The 19390-nt window shown below is 35.5% G+C and overlaps 1 protein-coding gene across 2 annotated transcripts in view; it reads right to left on the bottom strand.

The window, feature by feature from the left end:
• Positions 1-8313: 8313 nt before the first annotated feature.
• The window catches only part of P4HA1 (prolyl 4-hydroxylase subunit alpha 1), a 68058-nt gene continuing 56981 nt past the window's right edge, over positions 8314-19390 (bottom strand). Inside the window, exons 11-15 of one of the 2 annotated variants that reach the window (XM_006173393.3) lie at positions 17137-17190; positions 14311-14376; positions 11445-11513; positions 10858-10954; positions 8314-9390 (exon numbers count right to left, since the gene is read on the bottom strand). In XM_006173393.3, coding sequence (XP_006173455.1) covers positions 9320-9390; positions 10858-10954; positions 11445-11513; positions 14311-14376; positions 17137-17190 — 357 coding nt within the window. In that variant the 3' untranslated portion in view covers positions 8314-9319. The remainder of the gene's footprint in view (positions 9391-10857; positions 10955-11444; positions 11514-14310; positions 14377-17136; positions 17191-19390) is intronic. The other variant, XM_006173392.2, reaches the window with a different exon arrangement.

Genomic DNA, 19390 nt, shown 5'->3' with positions numbered 1-19390 from the left:
TATTTATCTGCATTGCTAAATGATTACCACAGTAAATCATTATCACCAGTTACACTTTTTTATGATAAAAACTTTTAAGATTTACTCTCAACTTTTAAATATACAGTACAGTATTAACTGTCGTCACTGTACTGTATATTACATCCCATGACTTACTTATTTTATAACTGAAAGTTTGTACTTTTTGACCACTCTCACCCATTTTGCTTAACCCCTAGCTCTTGCCTTTGGAAACCACTCTTTTCTCTGTATTTGTGAGTTTAGGGATTTTTTTGTTTTGTCTTTTTAGATTCCACATGTAAGCAAGACCATACAGTATGTGTCTTCTTCTGACTTATTTCAGTTGGCCTAATATCCTCAGGGTCCATCTATGGTATCACAAATGGCAAGATTTACTTTTTTTTTATGGTTAATATTCCATTGTGTGTATATATCACATTTTCTTTATCCATTCATCCACTGAAGAACACTTATGTTGCTTCCAAGTTTGATGCAAAGAACATGTGGGTGCATACATCTTTTCAAGTTAGTGCTTTCATTTCCTGCAGACAAATACCCAGAGGTGGAACTGCGGGACTTTGTGGTAGTTATGTTTTTATTCTGAAGAATTTCCATACTGCTTTCCATAGTGGCTGCACTATAAATACATTAATTTAAAATCTTTTTTGGCTTTATACTATAATCGTTAAATGTTAAATTTTTTCTATAACCGCTGTTATATTCTACAGGTTTGATAATTAGGATTTTCATTATCTTTCATGTCTACTTCATAATTTCCATTCTTGTGTCTGAAGTTCATTTCCTAGATTCTTTGGGAAGAGATCATAGGAACAATATTTTGAGTTCCTGCATGTTGATAGATTTGTCTGTGCCCTTTATACTTAAAGGTTATGCTGGATATAAAAATCTTTAGTTCACATTTTTTTTCCCTTGACTATCTTAAATGTATTTTATATCCATTTTCTTCTGGGATGAAGTGTTGCTGTCAACATCTGATGATCTAGTTCTCTCTCCCTTGTAAGTAATGTGGTCTTTTTGCTAGAATGCTCAAAGGAATTTTTCCTTCTTTAAAATCTGGTAATTTTACAAGTATGTATTGGTGTTGGTCATTCTGAGTTGTTATTCCCTGGTACACGATGTGGTCTTTCAATATGTAGTTTTAAACATTTTTATTTTAAGAAAGTGCTGGGTCAGTCTCAGCCTGATAGTGATGCTGTTGTGTAGGAATGCCTGAGACGCTCGCCGGGGTCCCTGTTGCTTGTGGAGAGTCCCCACAGACATTCCATGGACTGGAGCCAGTGTTGTGGCTGGACCAGCCCCTGTGGTTCTTACTATGACTGCAGGGTGCACCTCAGCAAAAACCATTAGGGAACTTCGAGGAATAAGATTACTCATATCCTGGAGGGTACCAGCACTGCCCAGGGCCGCGAGGTAGAGTGGAAGAGGGGAACTGGATGTGAGGGTCTCCCTTTATTAGGGTCCAAGGGTGAGGTACTTGGGGTTTTGTGGGTTCACTCTTTATTGGCAAATTTCAAGCATAAAAGTGGGAACAGGGCCTGGGAAGGGAAAAGCATGGACACCCAGTCAGTCAGTTATCCAGGACACAGGACTTTCTAAAGGGAAAACCTCATGGATGGGGGCAGCCTGGCTCTCACCTACTTGTTTTGCTTGTAGCTGTGTCATATAGCTGGTAGTAAGCTTATTCTAGATCGATGTCTTTGATGTGGAGGTCTCAGCAATCAAAAGCTTAACGTCAGGCACTTAAACTACAGAAAGTATTCTTGAAATACAGTTTTTAAGCATGATTCTCTTTACTTGGTTCTGTTTGTTTAGGGATTCCCATTCTGTCAGATCTTTCAGTGTTTCTCAATTTCTTTTGAGTTATTTTATTAACTTTTTATTTTAAAAACTGTCCTCTTTTTTATCTTTCCTTATCCATTTATCTGCTGATGGACACTTGGGTTACCTCCACCTTTTGGCTACTGTGAATACTGCTGCTCTTACAATGAGTATATAAAAAGTATCTCTTTGAGTCCTTGCTTTCATTACTTTCAGATATAATACCCAGAAAAGGAGTTGCTGGATCATACGGTAACTGTTTATTATTTTGAGGAATCACCATACCACTTGCTACAGGGGCTGAACTATTTTCATTCCCACTAGCAATGTGCGAGAATTCCAGTTACCCTATAGCCTCACCAGCACTTAATTCCTATTTTTTTGTGGTAAGTCATCTTAAAGGGTGTAAGATGGTATCTCATTGTGGCTGTGCGTTGCACTTCCCTAGTAATTACTGACGTTGAGCATCTTTTCATGTGTTTATGGAATATTTGTGTATCCTCTTTGGAGAAATGTCTATTCAAGTCCTTTATCCCTTTTAAAAATTGGGCTATATTTTGTTGAGTTACAAGGATTTATTTCTGAGCTCTCTTCTATTCCAGTTGTCTGTTTTTACGTCAGCATCACACTATTTTGATTACTGTAGCTTTGTAGTAAGTTTTGAAATCTAGAAGTCTGAGACCTCTATTTTTCAAGATTGTTTTTGTTATTTAGGGTCCCTTTTGACTCCATACTAACTTTAGAGAAATCCATCATATTTCTGTTTAAAAAAAATCATTGGGATTCTGATAGGGAATATATTTTCCCACCCTTTCACTTTCAACTTATGTACATCTTAGATAAAATTAGTCTTTTTTAAACAACATATTCTTGGGTCTTGTTTTTTATCCATTATGTCAGTTTATACCTTTTGATCGGGGAGTTTAATCCACTTACATTAATTACTGATAGGGATGGACTTTTGCCATTTTGTTTTATGTCCTACAGCTTTTTTGTCCCTCATTTTCTCTATTACTGCTTTTTTTTCTGTTTAATTTCTTTGTAATGACATCTTTTGATTCCTTTTCATTTCCTTTTGTGTATATTCTATAGCTATTCTGTGATTGCCATGTGGGTGAAACATAACATCCTAAAGTTGTAACAATCTAATCTGAATTCAATACCAATCTTTTTTTTTAAATTTTTTCAGTTTTATTAGGTAGAATTGTTAGAATTTGACTGCACATATACAATATATTTCTGCAACCTCACATAAAAACTGTACCCCTTTACAGATCCATTCCCCTTTATGTTAAAGTCACAAAGTACAACTTTATTTGTACTTATGAAGAGTGGAGTTGCAAACCAAAATCACAATGTTGATTTTCCTGTTGTCCATACCTTACTTACCTTTACTACAGATTTTTTTATTGTCTTATGGCTTAAAGTCAGTGTCCTTTCAACTCGAAGCATTTGTTACAGAGTAGGTCTAGTGGTAATGAACTCCCTTAGTTTTTGTTTATTTGGGAATGTTTTAATTTCTCTCTCACTTTTGTAGAACAGATTTACTATGTACATAATCCTTGCTTTATTTTTTTTTTCCTTTTGGCATTTTAAACATATCCCACTGCCTTCTGGCCTCCCAGGTTTCTTTGGAGAAATCCACTGATAATCTTATTTAGAGTTCTTTGCAGTCTTACTCAGAATTCCTTGTACATGACAAGCCAATACTCTTTTGCTCCTTTCAAGATCCTTTGTCTTTCAAGAATTTGATTATGTGTCTCAGGGTCATTCTCTAAGTATATCCTACTTGGAATTCTTCAAGCTTCTGGGATTTGTTGATCCATGACTACAAATTTGGGAAATGATTATTTTTTCAAATGATCTCTCAGCAATTTGCTTTCTTCCTCAGGGATTCACAGTGTGTATACTGAGCTGTTTGATGGTGTCCTGTAAGTCCCTTTGGCTCTGTTTTTAATTCGTACTTTTTGCTCCTCAGACTTGACACTTTGAAATGACCTATCAAGTTTGTTGATTTATTCTTCTTGCCTATTTGAGCCTGCTGTTGAACCCTTCTAGTGAATTTTTCAATTCGGTTATTGTATTTTTCAGCTCCGATTTTTTAGTTTTTTAATTATTTTCATAATTTTTATCTTTTTGGCAATATTCTCATTTTGTTTGTATATCAGTTTCTGAATTCTTTTAGTTCTTTGTCCATGTTTTCCTTCAGCTCTTGGAGCACATTTGAAACCAGTGTCTTAAACTCTTAAGATTTAGTACATCCAGTGTATGTTTCTTCAGGGCTGATTTCTTCCACTTAATTTCCTCCCTCTTAATGGGAGAAATGTTTCCCTATTTCTATGTATGCTTTGTGATTTTAGGGGAGGGAGGGTGAAAATTAGGTATATGAAAAAAACAACCTCTCGCAGTGTTTGCAAACTGGCTCCCTGCTGAGGAAGAACTTCAGTAATTAGTAGGGCATGTTCTAACCCTTGGGATTAGCATGGGTGGCAGCTTAAGGTCTTTTTTGGGCATGCATCTTGGCTGGACCTGCGCTTATGATTTTTTTCACTCTCCCCATATACATGGCTGCTTTTTGAAGTCTTATTTTCCTAAAGTCTCAGCCACTTTTCAGGGCCTTCTATCATATTCCACTACCTGTAATCTCTTACATCAGGCATTTGCAGGTCTGTAGTCCCCCTGAGGCTTTTATAAGCAGAGTCTGATTTGGATTCCCCAGGCTTTTCCCAGCTATTCCCTTTTCCCTGTCTGAGCACTGTGTTAGGTGAAACAGACCAGTCCTTTAACGCAGCTTCCAAACAGATGAAACAGTTGCAAACAAGATCTGGTCTGTTCCTTCTCCTTCAAGAGAGGCAACTGGGCAGCTACTTCCTCCCAACTGTGCTGAACCAGGTTTGGGGTCGGGCAAGGGAAGTAAAAGCACCATGAAATTTCCTATCATTTTGAACATGGCTTTTTCTTGACTGGACACTCGCTTGGTTACCGTGAACATCTGGCTGTTTTCCAGACCTCTGAACGTTACTTTACCCAGGTTCTAGTTGTTTGCTTCATGTTTCCCTGGAGAAACAAGGGCCAGAGCTTCCTAGTCCACTAGTTTCCTCTGGAGCTGATGTTCTTAAACCAACAAGAACTAGTCACATTAACTTTAAGTGGTCTTGGAACTAGAGGAAATGTTGATCCAAATCTATCAATCACCCTAAGGACAGAATGGTAAAATGTGAATATGTTGATTCCTTGATACATTATTTGCTAGACTAATTAAGGACTCTGAATCGTTTCTCCCATTATGCTTAGACATAAAGTCTGTTCCTCCTACCCCACAGATATAAAATTCTTAGTGCTCTTAAAAATGTAGAAGAAAATAAAATTTGTACTGTTGTAGAGCAATGCTGAAGCTGGTTCTCACTGAGATGTGAGGAGCTTATACCACAATGTAAGTAACACAGTGCTTTCTTCATCTTGAAAAATCTTGCTATGAGAAAAGTCACCTGAACAAAACCATATAGTTATCAATGTAGTTATTTACAGTTTGATGTAATCTCCTTATCTCATTGTGGAACAGGGACAAACCCCATGGAACGCTTCTGCAAGCCGTACTCTAAGTAGCAGTGTTAATTACTGCCTTACTTGAACTTTCCATAGACTATTTTTTCCCATAGTTGCAGAAGTAAAATGGGAAAGTGCGAAAGATAATACTGATTATTTTTAATAAGAACTACTTTGTTCCATCTCATGATAAAAATCTGAAAGTTGTTTCATGTTACAGAGCCTTAAAATTTTGCCTTTTAAATGTAAAGTAAAAATAGAACATAACTAAAATTCACCTATAAAGTTATTTCACCTTCTATGAGTTAACCTTGTAGTTTTTATTATACATAACAAAATTCTATTTTTGCAGACTGGCTCCTTGCTCAGGAATATTACTCATCATTAGGAATAATAATATTATTAGACATAATAAAATAATATGATTTAACCCCTGAAATAGCCATATAAAACCTACATTGCAATGGAGCTTAATTAAATTTATGGCTTTAAGATAGATATTCAGATAATTCTGGCTCTTTGCAGACTTAAATGAATACCTTTATCTAGAAGAGGTTGACTAAGTTTACAATTCATCTTCCCAAAAAGCCCTGAAATGTAAAAGTACACATTACTCTACATGTTCTGAATTTTTTTAAGTGCCTAGCCTAAAACATTTGTATTATAAACAGCCTGTTAAGAAATTGGAACAATCAAACAACAAAATCTAAAAATTCTTTTTTTCAGATTTTAGAGCTCATTTTATCTGATTATCTTGTTTTGTACAACTAATTTCAACAGAATAGTGCTCCACTGGGAACTCAACAAGGCCTCAAAAAGCAGGATGTGGGGAATTTCCACTCCTTTTTGGTGGTTCCTTTTAATTAAACTTTTATATTTGATAAGATTAGCCTATTAATTTTTTAAATAACTTACCAGCCTTTTTGAATCAAAATGTATATTTAATTAAAGGCTATATTCGCACATAAAGTAAACTTCAAAGTCCTCAAAAGTTAATAAAGCAAGCAGTCAAGAACTTTACTGTTCTACTAGTTAATTTGGCAAACCTCAGTGTGATGGGTAATATCCAAGAACATTAGGAGGCTGGATTATGAAGTCTATTTTATTCTGATGACTCTGGTAACTTAACCAACGGTACTCTGTAGTGTTGGGATCACTCAGCCTTTCTCTCTAAGCTACCCAAACTTTTACCGCAGTGAAGTGCTGCCAAGAGAAGGGACTGGTTCTTGTGTCGCTGGCCATCCAGACTAAGATGTCATTTTTCTTTCTGCTTTCTCCTAGCACCCTCTACCTCACACTTCTGTTTATTCCTTCTCGAATGATTTAGTTATTCAATCATAACTGGGTATTTGTTGTGGCTATCATTTTGGTATTACACTGTAAGTTTCTTAATGGCAGGGGTCTAGTCATTCAGTTGTGTAGCCCGTGGGGCCCTACACAGGAGTGGTTCATTTTTCAGCTAGAGGGACTTGCGTGTGTACCCGGTATGGAATTTACATATAACCAGTCTACACACAGCTATGTAAGGATATTCAGATTCTGCTCTGCAGCAGTAAGATATATATATGCACACACAAACACACATATACACATCTGTATATGGTATTCTTTGTGTGTGCGTGTCTGTGTTTACCCCTTACAACAACTCTTCTCAGTCCTCTTATACTGTAGTAACCACTTCATTGTATCTTTACCGAAGTACTTGGTTGCTTCTTTGATGCCTGCATTCACTCTCTAGCTTTCTGAAGAATCCTAAAGTCACTGCATTATTTTTTTAAATAATCCTACTAGGTTATTACATAGTTATCACATTAACTTACCCTGCTGATTGAGTGTTCTGGTGGATTCTTCAGTTGACTCCAGTTAATTTGGTGACAGTGGTGATAACTACATGCTTAAAGCTGATGAATGATGAAAGTTCGATCTTAAAGGATAGATACTTAGGGTTGATGAGGGAACCAGTTTCCACATTTTCCATGGTAGTTCTAGCCCTCATTTACTTTAAATTTCACCATTAAAAAGGGAATGCAATGTTCACTGGACCCAAAGTTCTACAATAGAATTTTTTCCTCCTTTTCATTTAGAAAGGAAACTAGCTGGTAGTTATGAAACTTGGGAGGGTTCTGTAAGATCTAACACTGAAAAGACTTCACCAATCCCTATGAGGGGTTTGGGGTTAAATATAAATTTGTAAGATTGTGGAACATGTAATTTCCTTCTGAAACAGATTTTTTAAAAATTCTATTTGCTAAAACACATATGGCAATAAAGGTTAGTATCCATTCTTTGAAACCCCCCCACATTTTATTTCTACAATTTTGAATTTACACTGCTTCCATCTAAAAGATTTTTTAAAAAATCATCTGTGGTCACAAAATCTGAGTAGATTAATGAACTTAATTCTCACTTGTGGTGGAACAAAGGGTAGTTGGGAGAAAGAAACTTCACAATTTTTTTAAAACTTGGTGAAGTAATACCCTCTTTCCAGAGAATTAATCAAATTCTTCCCTTTATATATTTAAATACTGCATAAGGGATAAAGAGCCCTCGTATGAACCAGGATTCATCATACGAAATGTAAAATTGAGTCTGTGGGGTCAATTACCATACTTCATTCGGTTCAGAGCTTTCTACTATCACACCATACATCTGAATAAGAAAAAGTCTTAACATTACTGTAAAAATTCCACAACTGTAGTAATAACGCTGTAGAACTCCTTCTAGAGGAAACATATTTTGATACTTAAATATCTGAAAGTTCAGAAGGCTAAAATTTTCTACCTCAACAATGTGACATTAGAGTGAATGAAAATCAAGAGATGAATCTGTCTTAATTCTAAAGAAATAACGTAAATAGAAATAACCTGTTATTGCTATAGCATGCACTCACATTCAAGTATGAAAAATACCACACAGAAAACAGAAACATTTTTAAAAAAAGATTTAAGATCATAAATAGGTCATTATTGTCACAACACATTTCAGAATTGAAAAAACAAACATTTTGGCTTTTTAGGGAAAAGATTCCTCTTGTTTTCTTAATCAATTCCCTCATCACTGAAAGTACATTTAAAAGTTTCCAGTCTCCTAAGGCACGATATTTAGTCAGAATGCCAATATCACCACCCCTGCTCATGCAGCAGGAGTAAGAGGCAAGGTATTAGCACTAAAAAAAAAAAAAGCAAATTTTTTTGGACAAAATCATCAGTCGTTTAAGAAAAAGGTGGAACAGATTAAGTGATGATCATTTAAGAAGGCCCACAGGCCCAGCATTTTAATATAGGACCTTCTGTTTAAAAACATTTTTTTAATCAAAGTACTTTAACTGATTTAATTCCCCGAGGAGCTATGAAAGAAGGGGACTGGTAAAATACAGCATACTTTAAAAAGGACTTGAGAGGATCAAATCCAATTAGAATAGTATATGGAGGGAAAACACTGTATGGAACCCAGTCTAGACGGCTAGTTTCCTCCTAGTCCTCAGGCCGATCCAGAAAAGTTAAGACTAGGTAATACCTGGGAACATACTCTAAGGCATCTGTCCCTTAATCACGTGGCCCATTCTCGCCTGTCACCCACGGAGATGTACTCAAATACTATATAATTAGATGCATAAATTGTATTTTGTTATCCAATCAAAAGAAGTTCTTTAAAGTAACAAATGTAAAAATTCCTCATTTTTAATACTGCCTTGCTTTGTCCTCTGTGATACCAACTGAATTTTAAGGTTTTATATGTACAACGTGGTGATTTAGTGTTACTTCTAAAAGAAAACCCACAAAGTTAGTGATTCTCCACAGATGAAACATGGGATGAGGTTCATGACTGGATCAACCATGGAGTGTTAGTCATTTGTAAACTCTTGAAGGTTAAGACTAGGAAGTGTGTGTATCAGACACATGAGGGTACAATAGGACAGAGAGAGGTCTGTTTGTCATTCCAATTCTGACAAGGTGCATGGTCTTCGAAATTCCTGTCCACGTTCATGGAGCCATTTATTGGATACTATGAAAGAAAAAATATATATTATTTGCTCCTACTATCTAATGAGTATTTAATTAACTTTTAAGAGCTAGGTCCATTACAAAATTTCTACAAGGGCTAAAGAAAGTTCAAGACCAAATCAGACAAAGACAGACGCTACTTAGGCTGTCTTTTAAGAACTTTACTAAATGTTGGAAACACAGAAGATTTTACATGTGTGTGTGTACATTTGAAAGTCTGTATATGTGCATTTCCTAACGTTTCTAATATTCATTGTAAGGACTAAAGTGAAACACAAATGGAATTAAAATGTAAGTACAGAGTAGGTATAGACAGAACAAAACACTGTTTTACCTGTTTGCAAAATACAACCTCTAATACAAAGACATTTTTAAAATGAACATAAAGTCTCCACTCAACAGTATGATAAATCACTACTAGTATATGCTCATTAAGTTTCCTGGGTTCCAAGGTACTGTTTCTTGATACACCCCAAAAGGGATTAACTTTCTACTCCCCCTGTATCATGGAACCCAGTCAATAGTATCAACATGTACAAAAGATCAAAACTAGGACCTATATTAATGCTTAATTACTCTTTTACCTTTCTTAAACTCCTGTATCCAATCTTTAATTCATCAAACCCCATCAATTGTACTTTATCTCTTGAATGCATTCTTTGCTCTCCAAACCTTTTGCTGCTGCTTTAGTCTCTAGGCTTATATCATCACCTGTTTAGACAATGGGGAACAGCCACCTAAACTCATCTCTCCTCCTCCACCAGCCTGTCTTCACTCTAGTCCAGTGGGTCTCAAACATAATCATCAGGGGAGAGCTTCTAAGTCCTGAGGATGAGGGATCACGCCTTACTCTTGCTGTGTAGCCTCTAGACACATGTAGCTACTGAACACTTGAAATGTGGCCCAAGTGACACCCACTGAAATAGATTATATGGGTTTAAATAATTTATATTAAAACAACTTCACCTTTCTTTTTTTAATGTGGTCAATTCTATACTTGGATGACCCTGAGAGTGAATCCCTCTCTAGCCTCACACTAGTCCTGGCCCTGGTCCCTAACGTGCCTGGGAAACTATTGCTCTATTTTCAAGATCAAATTAGAAGATGGTAACTTTCTACATTTGGGGAGACTTCTTCAGTTTACATCTTTGTATTAAGCATGTACTATACTCAAATTTATCCATTATTGTCTCAGAGACAACTGTAAACCTCATGAGAGGAAGAGAGTCTAATTCAACTTCAAGTCAATGCAAGTGGAAATAGTGTTAAAAATGTCACCAAAAATCTGATCTGTTAAAAAACAAATTTATATTAAGATCAGAAACTTCTCTGGTTGAATCTCTTTCAGTGTAAAAGCCATATTAGGCAAATCTGTCAGGAGGTTTTCATTCTTTTAAGATGTGATTGTAATTTCAAAATAAGAGACAAAAATCACAAACTCAATTCAGAGAATACAGGCAATATTTACCCCATTTGTTTCCAACCAGCACTGGACAGGCTGCGTGTCGTGTACTATAATCTCCTTCTCCACTAGCAAACAGATTATACCAGAAAACAGCAGTTCCCTGTGGAGAATACCAAATTACCCCTCAGTAAAGTATCAGGTTATCACATTTAACAGTAAATTTTCCTCTGTTCCTGTGGAAATAACTCTCTATGGCATATATCTTTCCCTAATATATTTCTGAAAGTATAATTTACAAAATTTTGGTGATGACATGAAAATATTAAATACCACAAATTTGCTTAACAAAAAAAGGACATGTGCCCTCCATTTTGCTAGTGTCAGATCTGTTTGCTTCAGCAAACAGCACACAGAGCCCACTGTGGAAATGAAGACTTGTCACTACAAATCCCTGGTGGTTCATTGTTTCTAGGTTCTCAAGGTAAACTGTGCCATAAAATTATCCTAAGTTTTACCTAGAGATAATGTAGCCCTTAAGTATACTACTTTTAACAATGTAACTTATCACTTAAACCATGAAATATAGTTGCATCTCTTACACAGGAAAAAATATAGCAACCTCAAAAACTAAAACAATGAACCAAGTTTACCTTTTTGGGCCAAACACTAGCTCCTACTTCAGGAAAAACAGTGGCTCCTCCTGCTAACACATCGCTCATCTAATAAGAGACAAAAGAGTATGATAAAAAAAATGCTGGTAGAATAAAGTTAAATATGCCATTGTGAGGTAGATGTGACATTAACTACTAGAGTGAGAACACCTGGACGTGTGCTTACACAGATGGGTATGTGCATACTAGTCAGTTATTAAAAGCAAGATGCTGTTTAGGTTTACATACATAGATAACAGCAAAGGAATGATAGTCAGGAAGGGAGACTGGGATATAATTTGGGGTAGGTTATTTCTTTATAGCCAGAGGTTAAAAGAGGGATGTAAGTATGTGTTCTATAGCACCAGAGTATCTCCTCTATGGGGGCAGGAATTTTCATTTGTTATAGTAGCTCAAAGTAGGTGTTCAATAAATACCCGAATAAGTGAATTTTAAAAATATAAATAAACACCAAGAAAAATAACAAGCTAAAACCACTTTTGCCATTTCTCATGGTAGGGTATCAACACATATTAAGTTAGTCTTAAAGATAATGTAGAATAAAAACACACAACCTTTCAAATTAACTGAAAAGCACATGCACAAATTGAGGCAAAGGAAACACAGATCCTATAGTGAAGAGGTTTTCGAAAACAACATAAGTAGAATGTAGAAACAATGACTATCACAAAGCAAAATCCAACTCTATGCTGTATCCGAGAGTCACGTCTGAAACAAGCAACAGGGAAATGCTACAGCAAAGAGAACAGAGTTTGATCTTAATATCAAAGTTTAAATCAAAGTAAAAGGTATTAGGTGACATAAAGAAGTGTATTTTACCATGAGAAATACAGGATCAATAACAAAGAGCTAATAGCTCTTAAGCAATGAAAATAACTTGGTAGAAATTAAGAAGTTGTGCTCTATGGCCCACCAGCAAATAGCATGTAAATGATGGAAAAAAATAAATGCCAGTCTAATCAAAATGCTATATGTAACTAAAAGGAGACATAATAATCTAACATACAATCTAGTAGTCAAATAATCTAACACTTATAGATTAATAGACCAAATATTGTATCAACTTTCATAAAAGCAAAGAATAAGAAGAAACAACTATAGTCAAGCATTTAATGATTCTTAAATGTCTCAACCTTACTAATAAGAGAAATGCAAATTAAAACCACAATAACTGCCAATCTGGTAAGTAAAAGATGGACAGACCAAAAGTTTGACAAACATCACACTTAAAGGTGGGATATAAATTAGTACAACCTCTACAGATCTCACCCCTAGAAAGTATACAATGTAGCAACTTCTCTCCTGGTTTTCATTTAATAATTCTCATTTTTAATTTACCTTATGCATCTGCAATCCTCTTGTAATCTTAGATCCTTTTTTTTTTAACAGTACCTTAAATCCTTTTCTAATGGTACCTTAGATCCTTTTGGAAACAAGATGGAGTTGGGGGAGAGAGGAGAGAAATCAGAAGGTGAGAAGGTAGGATGGATATAGGGAGAGAGGGATATAAGAAAAAACGGAAAGAGGAATGGAAGAATTAGGGCAAAAGATTAAACAGGGAAGGTAGCAGGGAGCAAGACAAAAGAACAGACCGAGTAGAGAGAGACAGGTTTCGATAGGGAGTGAGATACATCAGATAGCAAAAGCGATGCCATTTCATACAAATCAAATGGGGTAGGAGATAGAAATGGCAAGGAAGTGACCAAATTAAGTCCAGACATAAAATCTATCTTTTTAAGTTAACAAAGTTTACAACATGGTAGATCACACTTCCCACATACAACACATCCCAGTATGTCCTAACCCAAATGTTTTTTTTTCCATGATGCTGACATTCTTCTTGAGTGGTAGGGTCTGCGTCCCTTCCCCTTGAACCTTGACAGACCTTTATAAGTGCCTCAGTTAATAAAATACAGCAGCAGTGACAGCACTTGGCTTCTGAGGACAGCTAATAAAAATGCCACTTATGGCCTTGCTTTGGGAGGGATACTTGCTCTTGGCATCAAGCCACCATGCTGTGAGGAAGCCCAGGCCACGCGCAGTTATTTTGGCCAACAGCTAGCTAGCCTCAACCTCAGCCTTCAAGGCGACCCCAGTGCCAGCCATCACCTGACTGCGAATGCATGAGAGAGCCAGAGCAAGAACCATGAATAAAGCCCAGTCGACCTCATAACCATGAGAAAAAGTTATTTTAAACCAGTCAGTTTTGGGGTGATTTCTTATGCAGCAGTATATAACTGGGACAGATACTATGATCAAAGCTTAATTTTTTCTATCATGTGAATATATAAACAGTTTAAAAAATAAAAGATCATACTATTTTGAAACTACTGAATAATTTGTGAATGGTTACCCTTGATGAAACAGCTTCTAGGGTGCTGTAATGTGCTATTTCTCTATCTGGGTGCTGATACACCAAATGTGTTCACTTTGTGAAAATTCAGCAAGTTATATCCTTTGATCTGTACACTTCTCTGATATGATATATATCAATTAAAAATTCAAAAGAAATTTATTAAAATGTGTATATATACATAAGTTCATATAAATGCATAGAGATGTTTATATACACATTACAGATGACATAAACAGACAGTCCCACTACCTGGAGAAATTGTTATTTTGGGGTATGGACTACCAGTGATTTTAATTTTCTTCTTCAGGTTGTAGTCATTACAATCTGAAAAAGTTAAAAATGAAAGTTTTTACAACTGAGTAAAGGGAGTTTAGAATTTTTTTTTCAAGTAGGGTGCTAGATAAGAGTTAAACAGAACCAACATCTGAACACATCAAAATAAATGAGTCATGTGATCAAATCCCAACTTAAATTTTAGCTGTAACTTACATAGAACAGCCATGTAGCAATTCTGTTTCCTGTTCCCAGCTCTTTGAAAGCATCTGGCTCATCTTTCTGTGAATAAAACACAATTCAGTGGTGTAAAAATTCAGTAATGCAAATTCTCCAGGGGCAGCTAACATTAGTAACATGCCGTATGGTAAGCTAATAACAGGACAAGGAGGTTCATTTACAACGTCCAGTGCACTATGTACGACAGGCACTCAATACTTGTGGGTTGTTATTTAGCCTGTACGTTCAATACTTTTGATATGCCCATTCAGGGGAAAACCCAGATTTGTTAGCTTAAATAATGAGAGCCCATTTCCACTATGCATAGATTATTTTAAAAATTAACACCTATAGTTTTACTTTCTTAAAAAGCAAGAGCTTAGGGCCTCTTAAATTCATGAAGTCTATTCTCTGGGTAAAAAAAATTACCTTGAGATTTACTTTGAACTCATGATGCATTCAAATGTTCACTGCTACTATTCTTGTCTGTCTTTGGGGCCATCAACACTTTAGTCTGGCTGGAGAATTCACATCTGGCTATTTAAATGTAAATTAAAATACAGTATAGCCTCTTGGCATTTTCCCAGAAAAATGAATGTATCTTTCACACAGAAATTTATACACATTTATAATATCCCCAAAATGGAAACTACCTTAATGTCCTTCAAAGGGTGAAGGACTAAACTGGTGTATCCATACCATCGAATACTACTCAGCACTAAAAAAGAACACCCTATTGGTATGTTCTGCAAAAACATGGATGAATCTCAAGGGAGTTCGGCTGAATGAAAAGAGACAACTTCAAAAGGATACCTGATGTATATAAGATTTGTGACATAATTATGGTGAAGAACAGATTAGTGGCTACTGGCAGTTAGGGACGGGAGGCAGAAGGCTCTGTGCAGCTACAGAGCGGTACTGCAAGGAAGTCTTGCAGTGATGGTGCGGTTATGTATCTTGATTGTAGGGGTAGTTACACAAAGCTACACGTTAAAAGAAAAAACTACAGACAGATGCGCGCACACACACACACACACACACACACACACACACAAATGCAAATATAATGGGTGAAATATGAGTGAGCTCTGTGGCTGTGCCAGTGCTGGTACTACAGTTAGGCGGAGCGTTAACACTGAAGAAGGCTGAGTGACGGGGGCATGGGATCTCCCTGTACATTTTTTGAAACTTCCTAGGAATCTACAATTATTTCAAAAAGAAAAAGAAAAAAAATTTAGTTACATTAATGTCAGGACTTAAACAGTAGTCTTTCACATTATCCAAGATACTCAGATATTTTTCAATAATTGAAAAGAGAAAGAAAAGAGACTGAAAATATATTCTTTGCTAGCCTATACGGAAAGAGTCTAGGATTCTGGGATTAAGTCAGTCAAGGGCTATAACACAATACAGACTGTTTTTTCTTTCCAAAGAATATACCCTTATTTAAAAATAGTAATAGATCAAGAAGTTTATTAGAATACCTGGCACATTCCTTAGAGTTCATGTAATTATTATAAAGCATAAATTAGTTAAGATAAATGTCATAATTTATAGCTCAATATGTTATTCTCCAGTCTCTACAGCTATTTTCTATTTTTTATCCTCTTGTCTCTCAAAATGTATTCCTGTAATTTCTTCAGATTTATTGGTTAATTCACTAATTTATTTCAGCCCTCTAATCTGTTTAATTTATCCATTAAATTTAAAATTTCAACAACTTTTCTACCTAAAGCTTCTATTTATTTTTCAAATATATTAAATCATTTTGAGAATTTTTATTCTTTTATTTTTTAATATATAATTATTATATAGTTATTAAATATTTAATATAATTATTAGTTACTTTATATTCTGTATCTGTAACTGATAACATCCTGGGGGTATCTTAACTGTTCATTGTTTTAGTCTCACCAATGGTGTCTTACTACCAATTAGTAATTTTTTTTTAATGAATTCATATTTGGCTGAACTTAATTTTTAAAATTCTAGAGGTACTGGAACAAGGATGCTTCTTTTCAGGGAGGATACAGGTTTGTTTCTGCCAGGTACCAAGGAGCACTACTAACTGAACAACTTTAATCTCTCCTCTTCCAGGGTAGTAAATATTCAAATCTGAGATTCACGTGAAGGTAGGCCTATGCTTTCAAACTGCCAGGAGAACCTCCCCGTAACACATCATACCCCAGCCAGGATGCAAGAAGAAACTCTCCTCAAGGCGCCTGACTCAAAGCAGATTACTTTCAAGGCCATTCTTTACCTGAAGGTGTAATCCTTTTGGAGGCTTAGGTTTTTTGCAGGAGTCTCAGGTTAGCAGCCTACACTGTGGCAGGTCCTTCCACAGGGCTGTTAATCGCCAAAGCTCTAGGTTCCTGGAGGTACGTGTCTCCAGCCTCAGCTTTTTTGCTCCCCTTTAACTTTCTAATTTTAATGTCCAGGGTTTCTTTCAGTTTGCCTTTGAGAATTCCCTTTACTTTCTTCAAGGTTCAGCAATGCATTGAAAAGCATCTTAAGGTCTTTTGCTGTGTCTCTAGGCATTCTTTACTGCTAAAAAAGCTTAACAGAGTATCTATTCTACCACATGCCCACAAATTCCAAATAGGCTATGAATTAATACTAAAAGAACAGAATTAACATATCATGCCTGTAATCTATAATGAAGAAAGAATATGAAAACGAATATACGCATGTATATGTATGACTGAAACATTACACTGTACACCAGAAATAGACACATTGTATACTGACTGTGAAAATAAATAGATGTATCATATCTAAGCTTCAGTAGAACTCCTATATTTTCCTTTTTTTTTTTTAACTTACCCGTGCAAAATCAAAATGGGGTTCGTACTGTCCTCCAACTCCATAATTTGCTACCTGAAGGAGAGAAATAAAGCATGAATAAAAGAAGTATCAAGATTACTACTCAAAACAACCTGAGTCCCATTTTAGCTCCTTATATACCATGGTTATTAGGTACTTCTAAATAAATGAGAAGCAAAACATTATTTAAATCAATGAGAGTTCCTAAGAAACCAAGGATGAAAAACTAAGGATAGCTACTGTATACAATTTTAGAACCTTGTTTTTTTAATTGAAATATATTTGACTTATATTATTAGTTTCTGGTGTATAACATAGTAATTAGATATTTTTATAGAATACTATCCACACAAAGTTGTTACAGAATACTGGTTGTACTTCCTGTCTTGTACATTACATTCTTGTAACTTCCTTTATGCCTCTTAATCCCCTTCACCTATTTTCCATCCCCCTCACAAGGTATTTTAGGACTTTAGTTAATATGCTTTTCTTTAGCAAATATTTGGGGGACACGGTTTTCCCTAATACATAACAAACAAAATTTGAATTAGAATTTTAGAATTAAAATTTTCAGATTTCCACTATTAATTTTCACTAAACACTTTCCTTTAAAATTTAAATCAAGATTCATATTTTCCAAAGCCCAAAATGCTGGCAAACTCCCAATGTACTATAATGGGAGTCTCTTTTCTATATTTTTTTTTCCCCTACTTAGGTAAAAGAGGGGAAAAGTTAACATCAATTTAATTATTCCTGATGGAGGGCCCTAACAACTTCATTTGGATATGACAATGTCCCAGTGTGAAGCAGCAAAAGGAAGTAAGAAAAATATTTGGTCTAAGTTCAAGTTCTAGATTTCTAAGTTACAATACAGCATATGTAACTTTGGATACAATCTCAGCCTTCTTATTTGTAAAATAAGCAGAATGATACTTTCCTTCACTCCCCCCTTCCAACCCAATGACAAAAAGCTGACAAAATGAAAGGAGAATGTAGTTTAAAGAGCGTTGCTTATGCAATGAAATGAGAACATAACTAAAAGAGTGTTGCCCACAGCAAAGTCGAAGTCCTATGTAAATTATTATTACCATGGATCTTTTACTTCTTATGTTGTAGATGCCTTGGGTTGGATCAGCCTATTAAGTTAGAAATATATCAAGCAGCCTTAAAGAGCCTGTGAAGGTTAGGCAGGTGAGAATAAATATAAATTAGGAAAGAAAGACACAAAGAGTTTTTAATTGTCAAATGAGTACCAAGGAAGTTGTAGATGACTATGGAGTAAATAACTCAAACAAATTGAAATACAGGCAGTCTTGTTTTGCACAAATGCACAAATGTCAGAAACTATAGTTTAGCTAACTGTTAACACCAGCCCCCCAACACCTCTGTGGATATCTAAGTTACCACGGTATATTAACTGTGAGTAATTGCATAAAGTGCAAATATTGCTGCTAGCTCTTCATTCCACAAATTACTATATAAATAACAGCGATTGGTCATTGCACATCTGTTAGTTCATGCACAGACAGCAAAGCACGTAGTTGTGCTACCTCCTTATCTCCCAGTAAAAACCTATGTGATATTTTATAAAAATAGATAATTGGAAGAGGGAATTGGCCAACAAAGATAAAGTAAGGCAGAGAAATGGAAAGCAAACTGCTGTAAGTGAAATTCAAATCAAACTTAAATGAAGATACAGAAGAAAAGGCTGACAAAAGAGAAGGCTTCCAAATTGTTTCAGAAATTCTAGATACACAGCCAGAGGACCTTGGTAAAGGCAAAGTTATTAACATAAGGAGAGTAACTGATGAAAAGGATGAAGATATCTTGGAGGAAGTGACTCTGGAAAAAATCTTCACCAATAAAAGATCCCTCAGAGATATTTAACATTGAAAGCACAAAGGATAAACTGTCAAAAGCTGATCCAAACTTAGAAGTGTGACAATCTGCAAAGGCAGAGACGGACAAGATGCTCAATCTGTATCCTAAGTTTCACAATGAGAAGAAGGAAAATAAACTATTGGTAACTATTTACAAGAAAATAAAATAATGTTTTAAATTACTGAGATAATTCAACAGGGAAGACTAGTCTTCAGCGAATGATGCTGGGACAACTGACTATCCATGTGAAAAGAATGAAGTTGGACCTCTACCTCATACCACTTACAAAAATTGACATTAAGTGGATCAAGAACCTGAATGTAAGAAATAAAACTTGTATAAACACAGGTGTAAATCTTCTGACCTTGGATCA

Source organism: Camelus ferus, chromosome 29 (assembly GCF_009834535.1).
Source record: "Camelus ferus isolate YT-003-E chromosome 29, BCGSAC_Cfer_1.0, whole genome shotgun sequence".
In the NCBI taxonomy this organism is placed as follows: domain Eukaryota; kingdom Metazoa; phylum Chordata; class Mammalia; order Artiodactyla; family Camelidae; genus Camelus; species Camelus ferus.
Note: the sequence above shows the minus strand (reverse complement) of the source record. Positions and strands in the feature narration are given on the sequence as shown.